An 18217-nucleotide genomic window follows, 5' to 3' on the forward strand; every position below is an offset into this window, starting at 1 on the left:
GTATCAAGTCGGTCAGCTTTATTCTGTGGCAGAAGCTAGCAAAAACGAAACAGGTGGCGGGGAAGGGATCGAAGTCTTGAAGAATGAACCGTATGAAAAAGATGGTGAAAAGGGCCAATATACACACAAGATCTACCACCTGAAAAGGTAAGCCCCCCGGAGGACCCTGCCCCCTGTAAAGGTGCTGCCCAGGCTTCTGTTATTGGTCTTACACCTTCAGTATTCGGTCCGTAGTTTCCATCAGTATTTGTAAGCTCTAGTCCTACTGTAGTTACAAAGCAATTAACCCTGATAACATTCATTTTCGGATCAAGTGAAAGGTTAATAGTATTATTAGGACTCTTCAGTGTATATGTCCTCCTGCACATGACATTACTTGTGGTTGGATTGGCTCCCGGTAATATATGATCACAAGGTAAATATTGGGGCGTGCAGATTTCATACAGATTTCTATTTCCACTCATGGCACCTTCTCCCAATAGTCCAATTATATCCAAATGTCTGTGCCAGCAAACGCCTGACATTCCCGATGTGTAACTCTGCTAATTCACTGGTGGCTGACAATGTAGGTCTATGGAAGGCTAATATTTGCAGTTGGGAAATTATTCATAATGAGAAGTGACAACACTGTGTAATTACCGGATATATTTCTTTTTCTAGTAAAGTCCCTGGCTTCGTGAAGATGTTTGCTCCAGAGGGGTCCCTGGTATTCCATGAAAAAGCCTGGAACGCTTACCCTTACTGTAGAACAAGTAAGCCGCGCTCTGTTTTATGGGAATATTAAGGACTGAATATCTGTAAAGCCCCTTCATGCTGGCAGATGCCTCCATATTATTTATATAGTTACATGGTACCTGCTCATTTAGTCACAGGGGTGGTCTTCACTGGGTTCAGTCATGGTTGTCGCTGCCCATGCAGTGTGAATGATGTTCCGGGCTGTGTCGACGACATTCAAATATGGAGGCGCGCTTGGGCAGCGTGGATCTGGGAGGCGCGCTTGGGCAGCGTGGATCTGGGAGGCGCGCTTGGGCAGCGTGGATCTGGGAGGCGCGCTTGGGCAGCGTGGATCTGGGAGGCGCGCTTGGGCAGCGTGGATCTGGGAGGCGCGCTTGGGCAGCGTGGATCTGGGAGGCGCGCTTGGGCAGCGTTGATCTGGGAGGCGCGCTTGGGCAGCGTTGATCTGGGAGGCGCGCTTGTGCTGTGTTGATCTGGGAGACGCACATGCGCTGTGACGAGCGGGCTTCGGCCTCTCAGTCAGTGCGCGCTTGGGCAGCGTGTCGCGGAGGCGCGCTTGGGCAGCGTGTCGCGGAGGCGCGCTTGGGCAGCGTGGATCTGGGAGGCGCGCTTGGGCAGCGTGGATCTGGGAGGCGCGCTTGGGCAGCGTTGATCTGGGAGGCGCGCTTGGGCAGCGTTGATCTGGGAGGCGCGCTTGGGCAGCGTTGATCTGGGAGGCGCGCTTGGGCAGCGTTGATCTGGGAGGCGCGCTTGTGCTGTGTTGATCTGGGAGACGCACATGCGCTGTGACGAGCGGGCTTCGGCCTCTCAGTCAGTGAAGCTGGGTACTACACACAGTTTCGGGGGCACGCGTGGGGAGCTGCTCGTCACTGCACATGCGCGGCTCCATGATACACTGTGCAAGCGCAGGATTTTCAAATCGGATTTGAGTGACGGCGCAATACTGGGAACATCAATCACATTGTGTGGGCGGTGACTGAACCCAATGAAGCACACCCCTGTGACTAAATAAGCAGGTACCATGTATCTATATAAAGTGATTTTTTGCCCATGATTGTAATGGAAAAAATGTGTTAGTGATGCATATTGTATCACTAACGATGCACATTGTATCACTAACAACGCACTGGGGACATGCTGCAAGTGACATGACAGGTTCCCTTTAAATGTGATCTGTGTGATTGAGTGAGTTTCTTTTGGTGGCAGCAGGTTGTCGGTGACATTTTAAGTGTTTCAGTACAGCCTTATTATATGGGTTTTTCACTTTCTGAAAATCAGCTATAACTGCAGGCTACGTTTGATAAAACAAACAAAAAAATCCCTGTTTTACTCACCCTGTAAGGGTCCAGCACTGAGTTTTCGCCGCTGCTTCCAGTTCCCATTACTGTCTGCAGCGCTGACGTGACGTGGAAAGTGCTGCAGCCAATCCATAAGCTCAGCAGCTCCGTAGACCGTGCGTGCCGCCAGTACTCAGCCATGGGCAGGGTGACTAGTGAAGAGCTGTGTGTGGGTTTTAAGCAAACTGCCAGAGGACATAAAAAAAACTAAAAACCTTTTAGGCCCTTAGCGCCTGCTGCCTCACATGTCCAGTGGCCATGCTCCAGAACTACATGGAGAGCGGGCTCAGGTCCGAGAGCGACTGATGTGATCAGAGCCAGCCTGACTTCCTAATTGGTGCTGTCAAACTTAAAAGGCTTTAATTGGCAGCCATCCATGTGACAGGCATCAGCACCATGTGCAAAGCATTCAAGGGGTGCAGAGATGTAGCCATGCCAGCCTTGCCCTTCACCGTGCCCCCCCCCATGTGAGAACCCTGATGATGCGCAGCCTGAGGCAGGACTTCATAGAGTATTGTCAATTTCACAACTACACAACTGTTGTATCTTAGTGTATTATCCTAAGAGGACTTATTACCAATGTCAAAAAATGAAAAAATGAATGTTCAAAAATGACAAATTACCTGGTCCTTTAAGGGGTTAAGTGCATAGTGCTGCAGGTGATCTTGCCAGTTTCCCCATGGAAGAGCCGGCTTCACCTCTAGTGGTTGGCACCCTCAGGGTATGTGCACACGTTCAGGATTTCTTGCAGAAATTTCCTGAAGAAAACCGGAAATTTTCTGCAAGAAATCCGCATTTTTTTTTTTGCGTTTTTTTTCCCGTTTTTTTTCGCGTTTTTTTAGCATTCTGCAAGCGTAATTAGCTTGCAGAATGCTAAAGTTTTCCAAGCGATCTGTAGCATCGCTTGGAAAACTGACTGACAAGTTGGTCACACTTGTCAAACATACTGTTTGACAAGTGTGACCAACTTTTTACTATAGATGCAGCTTATGCAGCATCTATAGTAAAAGATAGAATGTTTAAAAATAATAAAAAAAATTAAAAAATGCTTATACTCACCCAGACATCTCATCAGCGGCATCCGTTCGTCTTCCTATAGCTGGTGTGTGTGCGCGCAGGACCTTCCGTGACGTCACGGTCACGTGAGCGGTCACATGACCGCTCACGACCAATCACAGGACAGTGACGTCATCGGCGAGGTCCTTCGCCGCACATCAGCTACAGGAACCGAACGGCAGCGTGCAGTGGAGGCGGGAACACTGCGCGGGACATCGAGGGTGAGTATATCGCTATTTTTTATTTTATTTCTTATTTTTTGACCACTTATATGGTGCCCAGTGCGTGGAGGAGAGTCTCCTCTCCTCCACCCTGGGTACCAACCGCACATAATCTGCTTACTTCCCGCATGGTGTGCATAGCCCCGTGCGGGAAGTAAGCAGATCAATGGACCCCTAGGTGTGCGGAATCCCTGCAATTCCGCATTTTTAATGAACATGTTGCTTTTTTTTCCGCTATGCGATTTTTTCGCGGAAAAAATCGCAACATTTGCACAAAAAATGCGGAATACCTTGTAAATAATAGGAGGCATAGGTTAGCGTTTTTTTCGCGTTTTTATCACGTTTTTATAGCGAAAAAACGCGAAAAAAACGCTAAAAATCCTGAACGTGTGCACATGGCCTCATGGATGTCCTTGGAGGAAATGTTTATTTTCTGCTGTTAGTGTATTCCGGACTCTTATCAGACCGGTATTGTCCAACTCTGAGCACCAAAGGAAAGACTCTGCAGAGATTTATCCGTCTGCTCATTCGGTGGGATGCCATCAACTTCCATATGAACAGCTTCCCAGACATTTAGTCGGCCTTTCCTGCAGAATTGTGTGCCCCTCGGGGTCAGCACCCGTCTGCTGTGCTCTCTGCATTTCCTGCACAATTCATTTCTTCCAATGATACGATTTCCTAAGATTGTGACCTTACAGATGGTAATCTATCCAGTCATTATTCTCATTGGGCTTTCATTAGTGGAGCCTGGTTACAGGTTATACTCAGTGTGTGTGGCTCAGTACAATGAGAGAAATATGTGTTTCTCCAGACGTTTAAACTATTTTTCCCAGAATCAAAAGTAGAGGCAGACACAGGTTCTCCTGAGACAGTTCCCATTCTCCATAGACCTCTATACGGTGAACTCTCCATTATTGAGATAGGAGATGACAGGTGGTCAAAGTGCTAAGGGGAGAACTTTCAGCCGGATCTGTCTCTGCCTTTACCTCTGCCCCTCTCCATAGAATGCTAAAAGCACCAGCTGCCGTCTCCTATCTCAATAATGGGGACATCTGTTCACTGAAGACAATTTTTGCTCTTGAATTGAGACTGAAAGATTACTCAAGGAGGAGGAAGCAGATTTCTCTGATAAGATATATTACAAAGTTGCTTATTTTCATGTGTACGATTGATTTATAAAATTAAAATTACAGTTACCGGGTAACGCTTTAATGAGCTCCTTCTGTGTTGCTGGAAGACTAGGGGATGTTGTCAGTAATTTTGGTTTATCTTTATCCTAATCTAGAACTAACTAAAGGGAATCAGTTACCCCAAAATTCATCTATAAGCTTCGGCCACCGGCATCAGGGGCTTATCTACAGCATTCTGTAATGCTGTAAATAAGCCCCCGATGTATCCTGAAAGATAAGAAAAACAGGTTAGATTATACTCACCCGGGACGGTCCCGCTGCGGTCCGGTCCGATGGGCTTTGCGTTCCGGTCCGGAGCCTCCCATCTTCTTACGATGACGTCCTCTTCTTGTCTTCCTGCCCCTGCTCCGGCGCAGGCGTACTTTATCTGTCCTGTTGGGGGCAGAGCAAAGTACTGTAGTGCGCTGGTGCCGGGCCTCTCTGACCTTTCCCAGGCCTGCGCACTGCAGTACTTTGCTCTGCCCCCAACAGGACAGATAAAGTACACCTGCGCCGGAGCCGGGGCAGGAAGACAAGAAGAGGATGTCATCTGATGAAGATAGGAGGCCCCATCAGGACCGCCCCTGGGTGAGTATAATCTAACCTGTTTTTCTTTTTCAAGTTACATCGGGGGCTTATCTACAGCATTACAGAATGCTATAGATAAGCCCCTGATGGCGGTGGCCGCAGCTTATAGGCCAAAAATGGGGGTGACAGATTCCCTTTAAGCATTTTAAAGTAATTATTGCTGTGGAATACATGCCATCTGGTTATCCTGGTAAGGTTAATGTCCGCAAACTACAGACGATCTATCTTTATAAAAATTGGTGAAAATCCTAGAAGCTGTGCCACATGGAACAGTTGTGGCACAGGATCACAATGTGGAAGTTTTATCCTACGACACCATGCCACTGTACAGGCATATGTTGGCCATTGGTCGCCATTGGGTGGAATAGTGTTGCCCACTGCGCCATGCTCTATGGCAAGAAAATGCCTGTAATGAGTTGATGTAAAGATGATATTCTCTGTTTTTGTTTCTTGTAAGCAATCAGAATTAGGATAAACCTTGTATAATATTGATACTTGAACATTGATGAGATTGATGACCTTTGTTCAGTTACTTATCTGCTGTCATTTGGCATCTCTAATGTTTTGTTTTTTTCTCTTTGTTCCTGTTTGCGCTCTGCTGTATTTGGTGGATCAGTTGTAACGGTGAGTTTACTTTTATGTTGTCGCTTTACCCTTATTGTGCACATTTTTTATGGCTGTTGTAGATGTTGATATATTACATAATGTGTGAGTTTTACCTTCATTGTAGAAGGATACATTTTTCTTAATCACCTCTTTGGGAAGTATTCCCCTGATCTAGATTTTTGAAGAACATATCAAATTGATTATGGATGGTAAAGAAGAGGAGATAAGTTTTTCACAGGCTGTGAGATCTGTACAGTAATTAAGCTTTTTACTAGCCTTTCCCGGTCACATGCTGCCTCTCGGATATATATATATATAATCACAAGTGCGCTGTGACATCACATCTACAGTGCTTTTCACCAATGTAGAACAGTACAAGCCCAGTGATTGACTGCAGTGCTGTAGATGTGGTGTCATTGCTGCAGTTGATCAACAAAGACTGGAGCAGCAGCGGCGAGGCAGCACTGGTCCCAGGGAAAGGGTGTAAAAGCCCTGTCTGTTGTTTTATGTCTCTGAGACTATGGGGTAGTAGTCAATATTAGCCAACTCCTATTAGTTTTCTGTGATCTGTTTTTTACTTTTTCAGAATGAATATATGAAAGAAGATTTCTTCATTAAAATTGAGACTTGGCACAAACCGGATGTGGGAATTCAAGAAAATGTAAGTGATTAGCTGATGATCGGCTGTCTAACAGGCCGATTTAAAAAAAAAAAAAAAATCATGTTCTTGCCAGCACATAACACACCGACTTGTGTAACCAGCAGATGTGCTGCCGATAGTAATGTGCACATAGACCATCGTGGTATCGTATTAGCGATCTGTGCACTGCTGATTGGCTTGCATGTAGCCCCGGTCCTGGTCCGCTGGGCTAATTGGGCCCTGAGAGCTATGAAGACCCTTGTCAGAAGCTGTGCTTTACCTCCGTACCATATGACAGCAGTATACAGGGTCTTCTCACTGCTGGCTTATCCTGCGGGTTTTCTGCTTTTTATTGCGATCTGTGATGGTCATAACATTCTTATCTTTTAGTTTTAATACAATACAATTATTGAAGGACCCCTTTATTCCTTTCTACTCCTCTCAGGTACACTGTCTAGATCCTAATGTGTGGAAGACTGTTGAGGTGGTCCATATCGATATCGCAGACAGAAGCCAAGTAGAGCCATCAGTGAGTATGTCCTGTAACACACCTCGTATGTGGATCAGACTTAGTTCATTTATTTCTCCTATAATCCAGACCTATAAAATCAGGTGTGACTGCAGTTAGCGCTTATAGTCCAGCCCCATGCCACAATCTCGGGGGTCCTGATATGTGGGAGTATGTGGTGTCATAATTTCTGCAGGTTTCTGTCCAGAACTCTGCAATGTTTTCCTGTAGTAGCAAAGTGGAGAATGTAAAATTCTCCTCCGCACACTGAGAACTGACGCAGTGCTCGGCATGGTGTATGAACCTGTTCAGTACGTATACGGCGCTCTGTGCTGAGCACTATGTGGTTGGAATCAGGGCTGTGGAGTCGGTTAACCAAACCTCTGACTCCTCAATTTCCATGACACCGACGCTGACTCCACCAAAATGGGCTCCGACTCCACAGCCCCGGTTGGAATCCCCAAAGAACTATGCTGACGGGAGCCCTGATGGAGCTGATTGAAGCTGATGGAATCACTTTTTTTTAAGATCTGCACAATGTGGTTAACGTGAAAAAGGTGAATACTGCCAGGACGGAGTCCACAGAGCTTCCACTGTAGATACAAGTGGAATGGCTTCATCAGGGATATGTCGGCCGTCCCGTCGGAGTACGGTTTCCTGGGGTTCTGAAGGAATCTTTGTTGTGGTGTTTGGTGTAGAGCACTGTATAAGTGTGAACTTGGCCTTTTATCATTTTTTTCTCTTGCAGAAAAAAAGTGTTTGTTTTTTTAATACGGAACTTTACAATTAAACTCAATTGGAATATTTCAAATAAAAAATAAAGTGCATTTTTTCTGAATTGCCCCCAGACCTGCCACTATATCTGCTAGTCTATAATATGGTGACACCTGTCCTCTTTACAGAGGGTGTGACAGATGGAACCCTAAGGACGACCTTTTGGCCTCCGTCTAGTAAAAGACCACTATGGAGACGTTTGGCTTGTACTGTATATTGGGAGATTTCCTACACACATCCTAAATATAGGGCACAGACAGAGCCTGACTGACTGGGTGCACTGCACGGAGCGGCAGAGAAGAGTGTGCCCTGTATAGCACTGTATCATCCATGACTGCGCTCCCCTCCCCCTCTGCACAGATACTATGCATCCCCTTTTTCTCCATTCCCCCCCTGCACATAGTCTTTTATCGCCTCCCTCTCCATCGTCCATTACTGCCCTGTACAGTCTATGCCCTTCCTTCCACAGGATGTATGACTGTACCAAGGGCTTTCTGCGCCCCTCTTCTTCTGTATTCTTGTATTGGTGAGCGCTCAGTGCCCATACGTACTTATGGAGCAAATAATAATTGCAAATGGCTATTTTATGCCTGATGTATAAACAGATGAATATAAATTAATTCACTATAAAGCTACTTCCACAAATCTCATACAACTATTGCTCCATCAAAATATGCCCACAACAAATGTATTCCTCTGGTCGCTTTAAGCTTGTTTGCCATGCCCTGAAAAGGGTTAATGCCGGTCAATCACATTGGCCTATTGCCACCGATGGCTACAATGTGGTGGGGCCAGTGCCCGGCATATATTTCTGGCTTTTCACTACATTTCTTCTGGCACTCCTTCATGTCTGTACTTGTGTGCTACGTATCACAGCAAGGTAAAAAATCCCGATGAGTGGCTTGAAGCTAGTGAGGAGGAGCAGCAGCCTGTAGGCCGGCAGGGACTCGCCTCCTCCCATCGAGTGCTTTGTGATCGGACTGGCAGCTGAGTGGTATCTGCGGCCCTGCAGGGTGGAGGACCGGAGGTGACGGACATTGCAGTACTCGGAGAGTGCAGCTCTCCTCACACTGTACATGTATAAGGAGCTGCTAGCACTCAGTCTATACTACGCCTGGAGAGACGCCTGTGCTGCTCTCTAGTGGCCATGAGGAGAACTGCTGTTTTCTTAACTAAAAATTGCAAAGGGACACTTTGTTCCACTGCCCCCCGTACCAGACACTTTAGGTTAACTCACAACTTTTATATCTCCCTCTGGTAAAGTCTGCAGTCATACCCTATGCTCCACCAGACAACGGACTCCTCCGTTTCCTTCCTGCCAAGCACGCAGGTTTTGCTGCAGAAAAAAAACACGGCAAAAACGCCCAGTGTGAACTTGGCCTAAAGCATAACAATAAGATTGACCTAACTGGTGCTCCTTGCTGGAAAAAGACTGTATCCCTTCGAGCCGTGGACTGCTGTAATAGTCCGTGGCCAGCTCTTCACAGACATCATAGAACCCCGCTCTCCTGTAAGCCAGGCCTAGCAGTCTGGAGTCTTACTTTAATTACCAGGACAGCCATTCCTCAGAAAAGCTGGTTTCCCTTGGGGGCTGCACTGTGAAAGGGGTTTTCTAATGATCACTTATGTAAGTGTAGCAAGCGCCACCGCTGTCCTCTCCATAACCGCTTATATTTAAAAGAACTGTGCCTGTGTTTCAGCTGATTGGGGAGGTCTCCAGGTGTCAGACCCCCACCCATCCGCTATGTATGACCTATGTTGTACAGAAGTAATCAGATACCCAGACACCTCATTATGCCAGCTATCCCCTACTTGGCTATAAATACAGTAAGCGACAGCTACTATCCCTAGCGGTGTGCCACCAAACTTTGAGAAGTCACTATATATCAGTGTTAGGGATCATCCTTATTCTCATTTGCACACGGAAACGCAAGAAGCAATGGGATTAAACTGAAAGGGAGAAGATACAGATTAGAGATTGGAAAAAACTTTTTGACAGTTAGGGTGATCAATGAGTGGAACAGGCTGCCACGAGAGGTGGTGAGTTCTCCTTCCAAGGAAGTCTTTATACAGAGGCTGGACAGACATCTGTCTGAGGTGGTTTAGTGACTCCTGCATAGAGCAGGGAGGTGGACACGATGAACCAGGAGGTCCCTTCCAACTCTACCATTCTATGATTCTATTATACTAAATTATTTATTATGCTTTGCACCATCGTTTTCCACAACACTTAGCATACAGTTATATCAGGTGGTGTTTTTGGCTGCAAGGTTTCCAGCATGTGCTATAGTAAGAGGCAGGATGCATTACTCTTGTCTTCTTCTCCATGAATATCCTGGACTGCTTTAGCAATCTGCTGGTTGCCATTGGTATCAGCCATCAGTCCATGGACCACGTTGCAGCCTGGCTCGCTGTGACCTCCTCATCACAGGGTACTCTGAGCTGAGCTTTCTAGTTCTCTCCTGTGCCAGCTTCTGCTGACTATACCTTTGTAGATGTATTTGTTTCTTTCTGAACACAGTTATGGCCCTGGCTACCAGCTATGTTAGGTGCTATGGACACAGGAGCATGAGGTCCCCTACTCCGTCACTGAGGTCACCATTGAGCTACACAGCATTCTGGGGTGAATGCTCAATCTGACACCTGAGACACACAACTCTTTCAACATGTCCCTGGCCATTGAGAAGAGTTGTCTTGCTCTGAAGGACTGCCAGGAAGATCGGAGGGAGGGTGCTGGAGGGCTCTCTGGTTGACCATAAGCCTTACAGGTCCTAACGTGGACGAGAGTCAGACTATGAAGGCAGGAGAAGCAGCCATTGACTGGACAGTTACACATAGGGGTAGTCCAGCCGGTATCGCCCACCTGTTCTTTAGGGCGCCTCCCTTGTCCATGGCATCAGACCTATAACATATATGCTACAATATATCCCTGTAGGTTCTGCTTTGCATTTTATATTGTCCTCTCTTTTGCTGCTCCTCGTTAACTCTACGCGCTCCTCTCCAGCCGATATGAAGTGTTTGCAGTTCCCCATGGACGGGAGGCATTGTCATCCGTCCTGACATTTTAGCCTGTTGTGTTTTTAACCTACTTGAGGAGCTCAAACTGTTAGTGCCGTACAGAGCTATGTGGAGGACGCGCCAGTTTAAGGGTTGCGGAAACTGCACAGCAGAATTAGCCTCCAGTAATCCTCCGAGCCGAAGATTGGAGTGGGTTCCAGCTGTCATCCCCCAGAGTCTTCTAACAAAGCTAATGAGATGAGAAGTGTACAGCTGGTGGCAAACAAAATCAACCACAAGCCAAAGGCTCGCCTGCAGTGGTCCGCACTCCCGGTGGGATCCTGAAGGAGATTGCATGCTAACAAAGCCAGAAGGCTGTCTCCTTCCACACTACTGCTCATTTGCAGCTGTAATTGGGAGCCGCACATTGTGTCTCCTCCGCAGAGTTCTGTCATGTATCATAGAATCGTCTTTTGTTTTTCTTCTGTTCTTTTCCAAACTGAATCTTGGGTTATAAAGAAACGATCTGTAGATGTTTCTGTGCTTCGAGTAAGTGCTGCCCGTTCCTAAGTGACTGGTGTATTACTCTCTGGGTGACACCGATCAGGTGGCTCACCAGGGACAATGTCCTGTGACCGGTGTAACTGGTCTGCCCTGAGGAACCGCTGGAGAAATGCTATTTATTTAAAGCACATAGAACGGAAGAAATGTGCCGACAGCTCTTCCACAAGTCCCTGGAAGCTCCAGATCAAAAATCTATGTGTGAATTCCATCGCAAAAAATTGACGCGATTCAGAATTTAAAATCCGAACCTCACGACAATTTTTGTAAATGAGATTTGTAAGTACCGCTGCTTTATGCCTAAGGCTACTTTCACACATCAGGTTTTTGCCATCAGGCACAATCCGGCGAGTTTTGAAAAAAAAATGGATCAGTTTTTTTTTTCCGCAGGATCCGTTTTTTCTCATAGAGTTGTATTAGTGCCGGATTGCGCCTGATGGCCACACGTTTCATCCGTTTTTTGCCCGAGCCGTCAAAAAAGCGTTTTCCGGCGGATGGAGAAAACGCCCAGTGACTGATCCAGCGAAAAAAATATGAAATTGAGATGTGAAATGATGAATCTGGCCTCCGAATCTGATTTTTCATGCATTCTCCATACAAATAATGCACAATTTACGTTCTGGGGTCTCTCTCTTTCTTTCTTTCTCTTTCTCTTTCTCTCTTTCTTTTTCTCTCTTTCCCTTTCTCTTCTCCGGAACAGGAAGTCCAAACTCTCTCCCCGGGTTAATATAAATAAAAAAAAAAAACTGATCTAGCAAAAAACGGATCCGTTGCATCAGTTTTTCACAATTTGCAACGGATCCGTTTTTTCAAAAATTCTACAGATCCTGCCTGACGGCAAAAAAATGATGTGTGAAAGTAGCCTTAGGCTTTCAGCACCAGAATTTTCACAGAAAATCTATTCTAAATATATGCAACACTGGTTGGAAAATGTCCGGCGCTGTGGATGGGATTGAGCACTGGAGGCGATTCCTGATCCACAGCACAATACTTCTAGGGCGCAGTCAGATGGCGATCAGTGTGCACGGACTGGCCGACTGCTCTCCTGGTCCAAGCGTGATAGCTGCACAGAAATACACGCTGTCAGGAGAGCTGCCGGCCAGCCCGTGCACTGCGATGCTATCGTCTGTTATACGGCTGCCTGACTGCTCCCTTAGGCCGTGGATATTCATAGCACTTATTACCTGTGGCAATGCAAAGAGTGAAATCTACAGAATGAATCTGCACAACTTTACCTGCAATTATGCTGCAGCAGACGTGTCACATGTCGACGTACCTTAAAGGGGTGGAATCTCCAATATATTTGACAAACCTTTGTGTTTGTGGTCACTGCAAATCCTCAACCAGAGGAGTCATTTCACTCTACGGACCTGGGTTAAAGCCGACCCCTCTACCCCCATACACACTAAATGACTGTCAGTCGAAATATAGTTTGGCCAGCATATACCTTGGATGTCTCTCCCATGAAGAGGAATGAGTGTTCGGTCCAGTTCTCCTGTGTTTTCTATGACAGCCGCTGGCAGTCATGTCTGGTGGCGGCTTATCTCTGGGAGATAGGGTTGAGCGACTTTTGCTTTTTTAGGATCGAGTTGGGTTTTGTGAAACCCGACCTTCTCGAAAGTCGGATCGCGTGAAATCGGCCGATTTTACTGTAAAGTCGGGTTCCGGACCGGAACACGAAACCCTATGCAAATCAATGTGCATTCATATTTTTTTTTTTTTTTTTCTCTCTCTCTCTCTCTCTCCTCTCTCCTCTCTCTTCTCTCTCTCTCTCTCTCTCTCCGTGCAAAGCATATGTTGTGTTTGACTGCGGAAATCACTGCAGCCCAAGCGGTAATATGGCTCTATGACGCCGCAGAAACCAGGCCGGAACCTATGTCATCACACTGCCCACACTCCTTAATTGGCTGAAAAAATGGCGGGGAAAGCGTCATACAAAACGTGACTTTGGCGCCAAGATCGCCGACCACGTGGCCCACGAAACCCGACTTTGCCAAAAGTCGGCGACTTATGAAAATGAACGATCCGTTTCGCTCAACCCTACTGGGAGAACAAAAAGTCCAATATCAGACCGGATCCTGGTGCATGGGGCCCTCCTACACATAGATAGTTGACTGTAAGCATTACTGCGAGAGCCCAGCCTGCTCCAATATACATTAGATTATCCGAACCCACCAATATCTAATGTGTATGGGGGCTTCAGTCTTAGGAGCAGGTTGGCACCTGTAGCATGCTTGGTGATGGATACAGTATTTTGGACCCTGATAAGGATTTAGATTGCTTATCGCATTATTATGCCGCTTGTGTTTTGCAGGATTACAAAGCCGATGAAGATCCAGCAATATTTGAGTCATTTAAAACAAAGCGGGGACCTCTGGGGCCGAATTGGAAGGTAAATTAGGAAATTATAATGGGTGTCTCCACTCTTGTATGCAGAAATTGTGGTCAACGTACCCCTCTAATGGTGTTATGCGACAAAAGGATTTCTCATTGCAGCAACTTGTAACATATCAATCCAACTGGTCAGATATGACACTAGTAGGGGTTCGCCGTGCAGTGCCCACCAATGAGCAGGTCATGGCACTGGCTTGGAAAAAGTGCTGAATGCACAATTGTGGCCATCTCCCCACTGAAATCAGTGGATGGTCCACCAACTTTCCCCTTGGCCCCAGTAGTTGAACCATTGCCAGTAACGAGTACAGTGGAGACCTGACCGTCCCCTGACATCAGCAATCACATGATAATTTGGCCCTCGAGTGTTACGGACTGTCAAACTGCTGCTTGGCCAGTGTATATAGTGGATGTATAGAGTGTGCCCATCTGTATGTATATAGTGGATGTATAGAGTGTGCCCATCTGTATGTATATAGTGGATGTATAGTGTGCCCATCTGTATGTGTATACTGGATGTATAGTGTGTGCCCATCTGTATGTATATAGTGGATGTATAGAGTGTGCCCATCTGTATGTGTATACTGGATGTATAGAGTGTGCCCATCTGTATGTATTTAGTGGATGTATAGAGTGTGCCCATCTGTATGTATATAGTGGATGTATAGAGTGTGCCCATGTGTATGTGTATACTGGATGTATAGTGTGCCCATCTGGATGTATATAGTGGATGTATAGAGTGTGCCCATCTGTATGTATATAGTGGATGTATAGAGTGTGCCCATCTGTATGTGTATACTGGATGTATAGAGTGTGCCCATCTGTATGTATATAGTGGATGTATAGAGTGTGCCCATCTGTATGTATATAGTGGATGTATAGAGTGTGCCCATCTGTATGTGTATAGTGGATGTATAGTGTGCCCATCTGTATGAGTATACTGGATGTATAGTGTGCCCATCTGTATGTGTATACTGGATGTATAGAGTGTGCCCATCTGTATGAGTATACTGGATGTATAGTGTGCCCATCTGTATGTATATACTGGATGTACAGAGTGTGCCCATCTGTATGTATATAGTGGATGTATAGAGTGTGCCCATCTGTATGTGTATAGTGGATGTATAGTGTGCCCATCTGTAAGTATATAGTGGATGTACAGTGTGCCCATCTGTATGTGTATAGTGTGCCCATCCGTATGCTTATACTGGATGTACAGAGTGTGCCCATCTGTATGCTTATACTGGATGTACAGAGTGTGCCCATCTGTATGTGTATATACTGGATGTACAGCGTGTGCCCATCTGTATGTGTATACTGGATGTATAGAGTGTGCCCATCTGTATGTGTATACCGGATGTATAGAATGTGCCCATCTGTATGTGTATTCTGGATGTATAGAGTGTGCCCATCTGTATGTGTATTGTGGATGTATAGAGTGTGCCCATCTGTATGTATATACTGGATGTACAGAGTGTGCCCATCTGTATGTATATAGTGGATGTATAGAGTGTGCCCATCTGTATGTGTATACTGGATGTATAGTGTGCCCATCTGTATGTGTATACTGGATGTATAGAGTGTGCCCATCTGTATGTATATAGTGGATGTATAGAGTGTGCCCATCTGTATGTGTATACCGGATGTATAGAGTGTGCCCATCTGTATGTGTATAATGGATGTATAGAGTGTGCCCATCTGTATGTGTATTGTGGATGTATAGAGTGTGCCCATCTGTATGTATATACTGGATGTACAGAGTGTGCCCATCTGTATGTATATAGTGGATGTATAGAGTGTGCCCATCTGTATGTGTATACTGGATGTATAGTGTGCCCATCTGTATGTGTATACTGGATGTATAGAGTGTGCCCATCTGTATGTGTATAGAGGATTTATAGAGTGTGCCCATCTGTATGTGTATACTGGATGCATAGTGTGCCCATCTGTAAGTATATAGTGGATGTATAGAGTGTGCCCATCTGTAAGTATATAGTGGATGTATAGAGTGTGCCCATCTGTATGTGTATAGTGGATGTATAGAGTGTGCCCATCTGTATGTATATACTGGATGTATAGTGTGCCCATCTGTATGTATATACTGGATGTACAGAGTGTGCCCATCTGTATGTGTATAGTGGATGTATAGTGTGCCCATCTGTATGTATATAGTGGATGTATAGTGTGTGCCCATCTGTATGTATATAGTGGATGTATAGAGTGTGCCCATCTGTATGTATATACTGGATGTACAGAGTGTGCCCATCTGTATGTGTATAGTGGATGTATAGTGTGCCCATCTGTATGTGTATAGTGGATGTATAGTGTGCCCATCTGTATGTATATACTGGATGTACAGAGTGTGCCCATCTGTATGCTTATACTGGATGTACAGAGTGTGCCCATCTGTATGTGTATATACTGGATGTACAGCGTGTGCCCATCTGTATGTGTATACTGGATGTATAGAGTGTGCCCATCTGTATGTGTATACCGGATGTATAGAATGTGCCCATCTGTATGTGTATTCTGGATGTATAGAGTGTGCCCATCTGTATGTGTATTGTGGATGTATAGAGTGTGCCCATCTGTATGTATATACTGGATGTACAGAGTGTGCCCATCTGTATGTATATAGTGGATGTATAGAGTGTGCCCATCTGTATGTGTATACTGGATGTATAGTGTGCCCATCTGTATGTGTATACTGGATGTATAGAGTGTGCCCATCTGTATGTATATAGTGGATGTATAGAGTGTGCCCATCTGTATGTGTATACCGGATGTATAGAGTGTGCCCATCTGTATGTGTATAATGGATGTATAGAGTGTGCCCATCTGTATGTGTATTGTGGATGTATAGAGTGTGCCCATCTGTATGTATATACTGGATGTACAGAGTGTGCCCATCTGTATGTATATAGTGGATGTATAGAGTGTGCCCATCTGTATGTGTATACTGGATGTATAGTGTGCCCATCTGTATGTGTATACTGGATGTATAGAGTGTGCCCATCTGTATGTGTATAGAGGATTTATAGAGTGTGCCCATCTGTATGTGTATACTGGATGCATAGTGTGCCCATCTGTAAGTATATAGTGGATGTATAGAGTGTGCCCATCTGTAAGTATATAGTGGATGTATAGAGTGTGCCCATCTGTATGTGTATAGTGGATGTATAGAGTGTGCCCATCTGTATGTATATACTGGATGTATAGTGTGCCCATCTGTATGTATATACTGGATGTACAGAGTGTGCCCATCTGTATGTGTATAGTGGATGTATAGTGTGCCCATCTGTATGTATATAGTGGATGTATAGTGTGTGCCCATCTGTATGTATATAGTGGATGTATAGAGTGTGCCCATCTGTATGTATATACTGGATGTACAGAGTGTGCCCATCTGTATGTGTATAGTGGATGTATAGTGTGCCCATCTGTATGTGTATAGTGGATGTATAGTGTGCCCATCTGTATGTATATACTGGATGTACAGAGTGTGCCCATCTGTATGTGTATAGTGGATGTATAGTGTGCCCATCTGTATGTGTATACTGGATGAATAGTATGCCCATCTGTAAGTATATAGTGGATGTATAGAGTGTGCCCATCTGTATGTATATAATGGATGTATAGAGTGTGCCCATCTGTATGTGTATATACTGGATGTTCAGTGTGCCCATCTGTATGTATATACTGGATGTATAGAGTGTGCCCATCTGTATGTATATACTGGATGTTCAGTGTGCCCATCTGTATGTATATACTGGATGTATAGAGTGTGCCCATCTGTATGTGTTTACTGGATGTACAGTGTGCCCATCTGTATGTATATACTGGATGTATAGTGTGCCCATTTGTATGCTTATACTGGTTGTACAGGGTAAACCCATCTGTATGTGTATATACTGGATGTACAGTGTGTGCCCATCTGTATGTATATAGTGGATGTATAGTGTGATCATCTGTATTTGTAATAATAATTATTTATATAGCACCATTGATTCCGTGGTGCTGTACATGAGAAAGGGGTTACATAAGTTACAGATATCACTTACAGTAAACAAACTAACAATGACAGACTGATACAGAGGGGCGAGGACCCTGCCCTTGCGGGCTTACATTCTGTAGGATGGTCGAGAAGGAGACAGTAGGTTGGGGGGTTGCAGGAGCTCCGGTGTTGGTGAGGCAGTATCTCCGGTAGTGATGAGGAGGCAGCGGGGTCAGTGCAGGCTGTAGGCTTTCCTGAAGAGGTGGGTTTTCAGGTTCTGTCTGAAGAATCCGAATGTGGTTGTTAGTTGGACTTGTGGGGGCAAAGAATTCAAGAGGATGGGGGATATTCAGGAGAAGTCTTGGAGGTGGTAGGGTGAGGAGGGATTAGGCGTGGAGTTGAGAAGGAGGTCTTGGGAGGACCGGAGATTACGTGGGGGAAGATATCGGGAGATTAGTTCTGAGATATATGGAGGAGACAGGTTATGGATGGGATGAGGAGGTAGTGTGGGAGTGGGAGACGCTGAATGTTCAGTTGGAAAGGTATGAGAAGATCCAGGATAGGGCGAGGGCTTTCATGCCAGAGGAGGAGAGGATCTGTTGTAGGAGGCAGTGGTCAACTGTGTCAAAAGCAGAGGACA

General features: G+C 45.6%; 1 protein-coding gene across 1 annotated transcript in view; it reads left to right on the plus strand.

The window, feature by feature from the left end:
* Positions 1 to 18217, plus strand: part of PITPNB (phosphatidylinositol transfer protein beta) — a 54870-nt gene that overhangs the window by 17663 nt on the left and 18990 nt on the right. Inside the window, exons 3-8 of the mRNA XM_077295169.1 lie at positions 2 to 147; positions 661 to 752; positions 5723 to 5730; positions 6299 to 6373; positions 6798 to 6881; positions 13507 to 13584. Coding sequence (XP_077151284.1) covers positions 2 to 147; positions 661 to 752; positions 5723 to 5730; positions 6299 to 6373; positions 6798 to 6881; positions 13507 to 13584 — 483 coding nt within the window. The remainder of the gene's footprint in view (position 1; positions 148 to 660; positions 753 to 5722; positions 5731 to 6298; positions 6374 to 6797; positions 6882 to 13506; positions 13585 to 18217) is intronic.

This window comes from Ranitomeya variabilis, chromosome 1 (genome assembly GCF_051348905.1).
Source record: "Ranitomeya variabilis isolate aRanVar5 chromosome 1, aRanVar5.hap1, whole genome shotgun sequence".
Taxonomy (NCBI): domain Eukaryota; kingdom Metazoa; phylum Chordata; class Amphibia; order Anura; family Dendrobatidae; genus Ranitomeya; species Ranitomeya variabilis.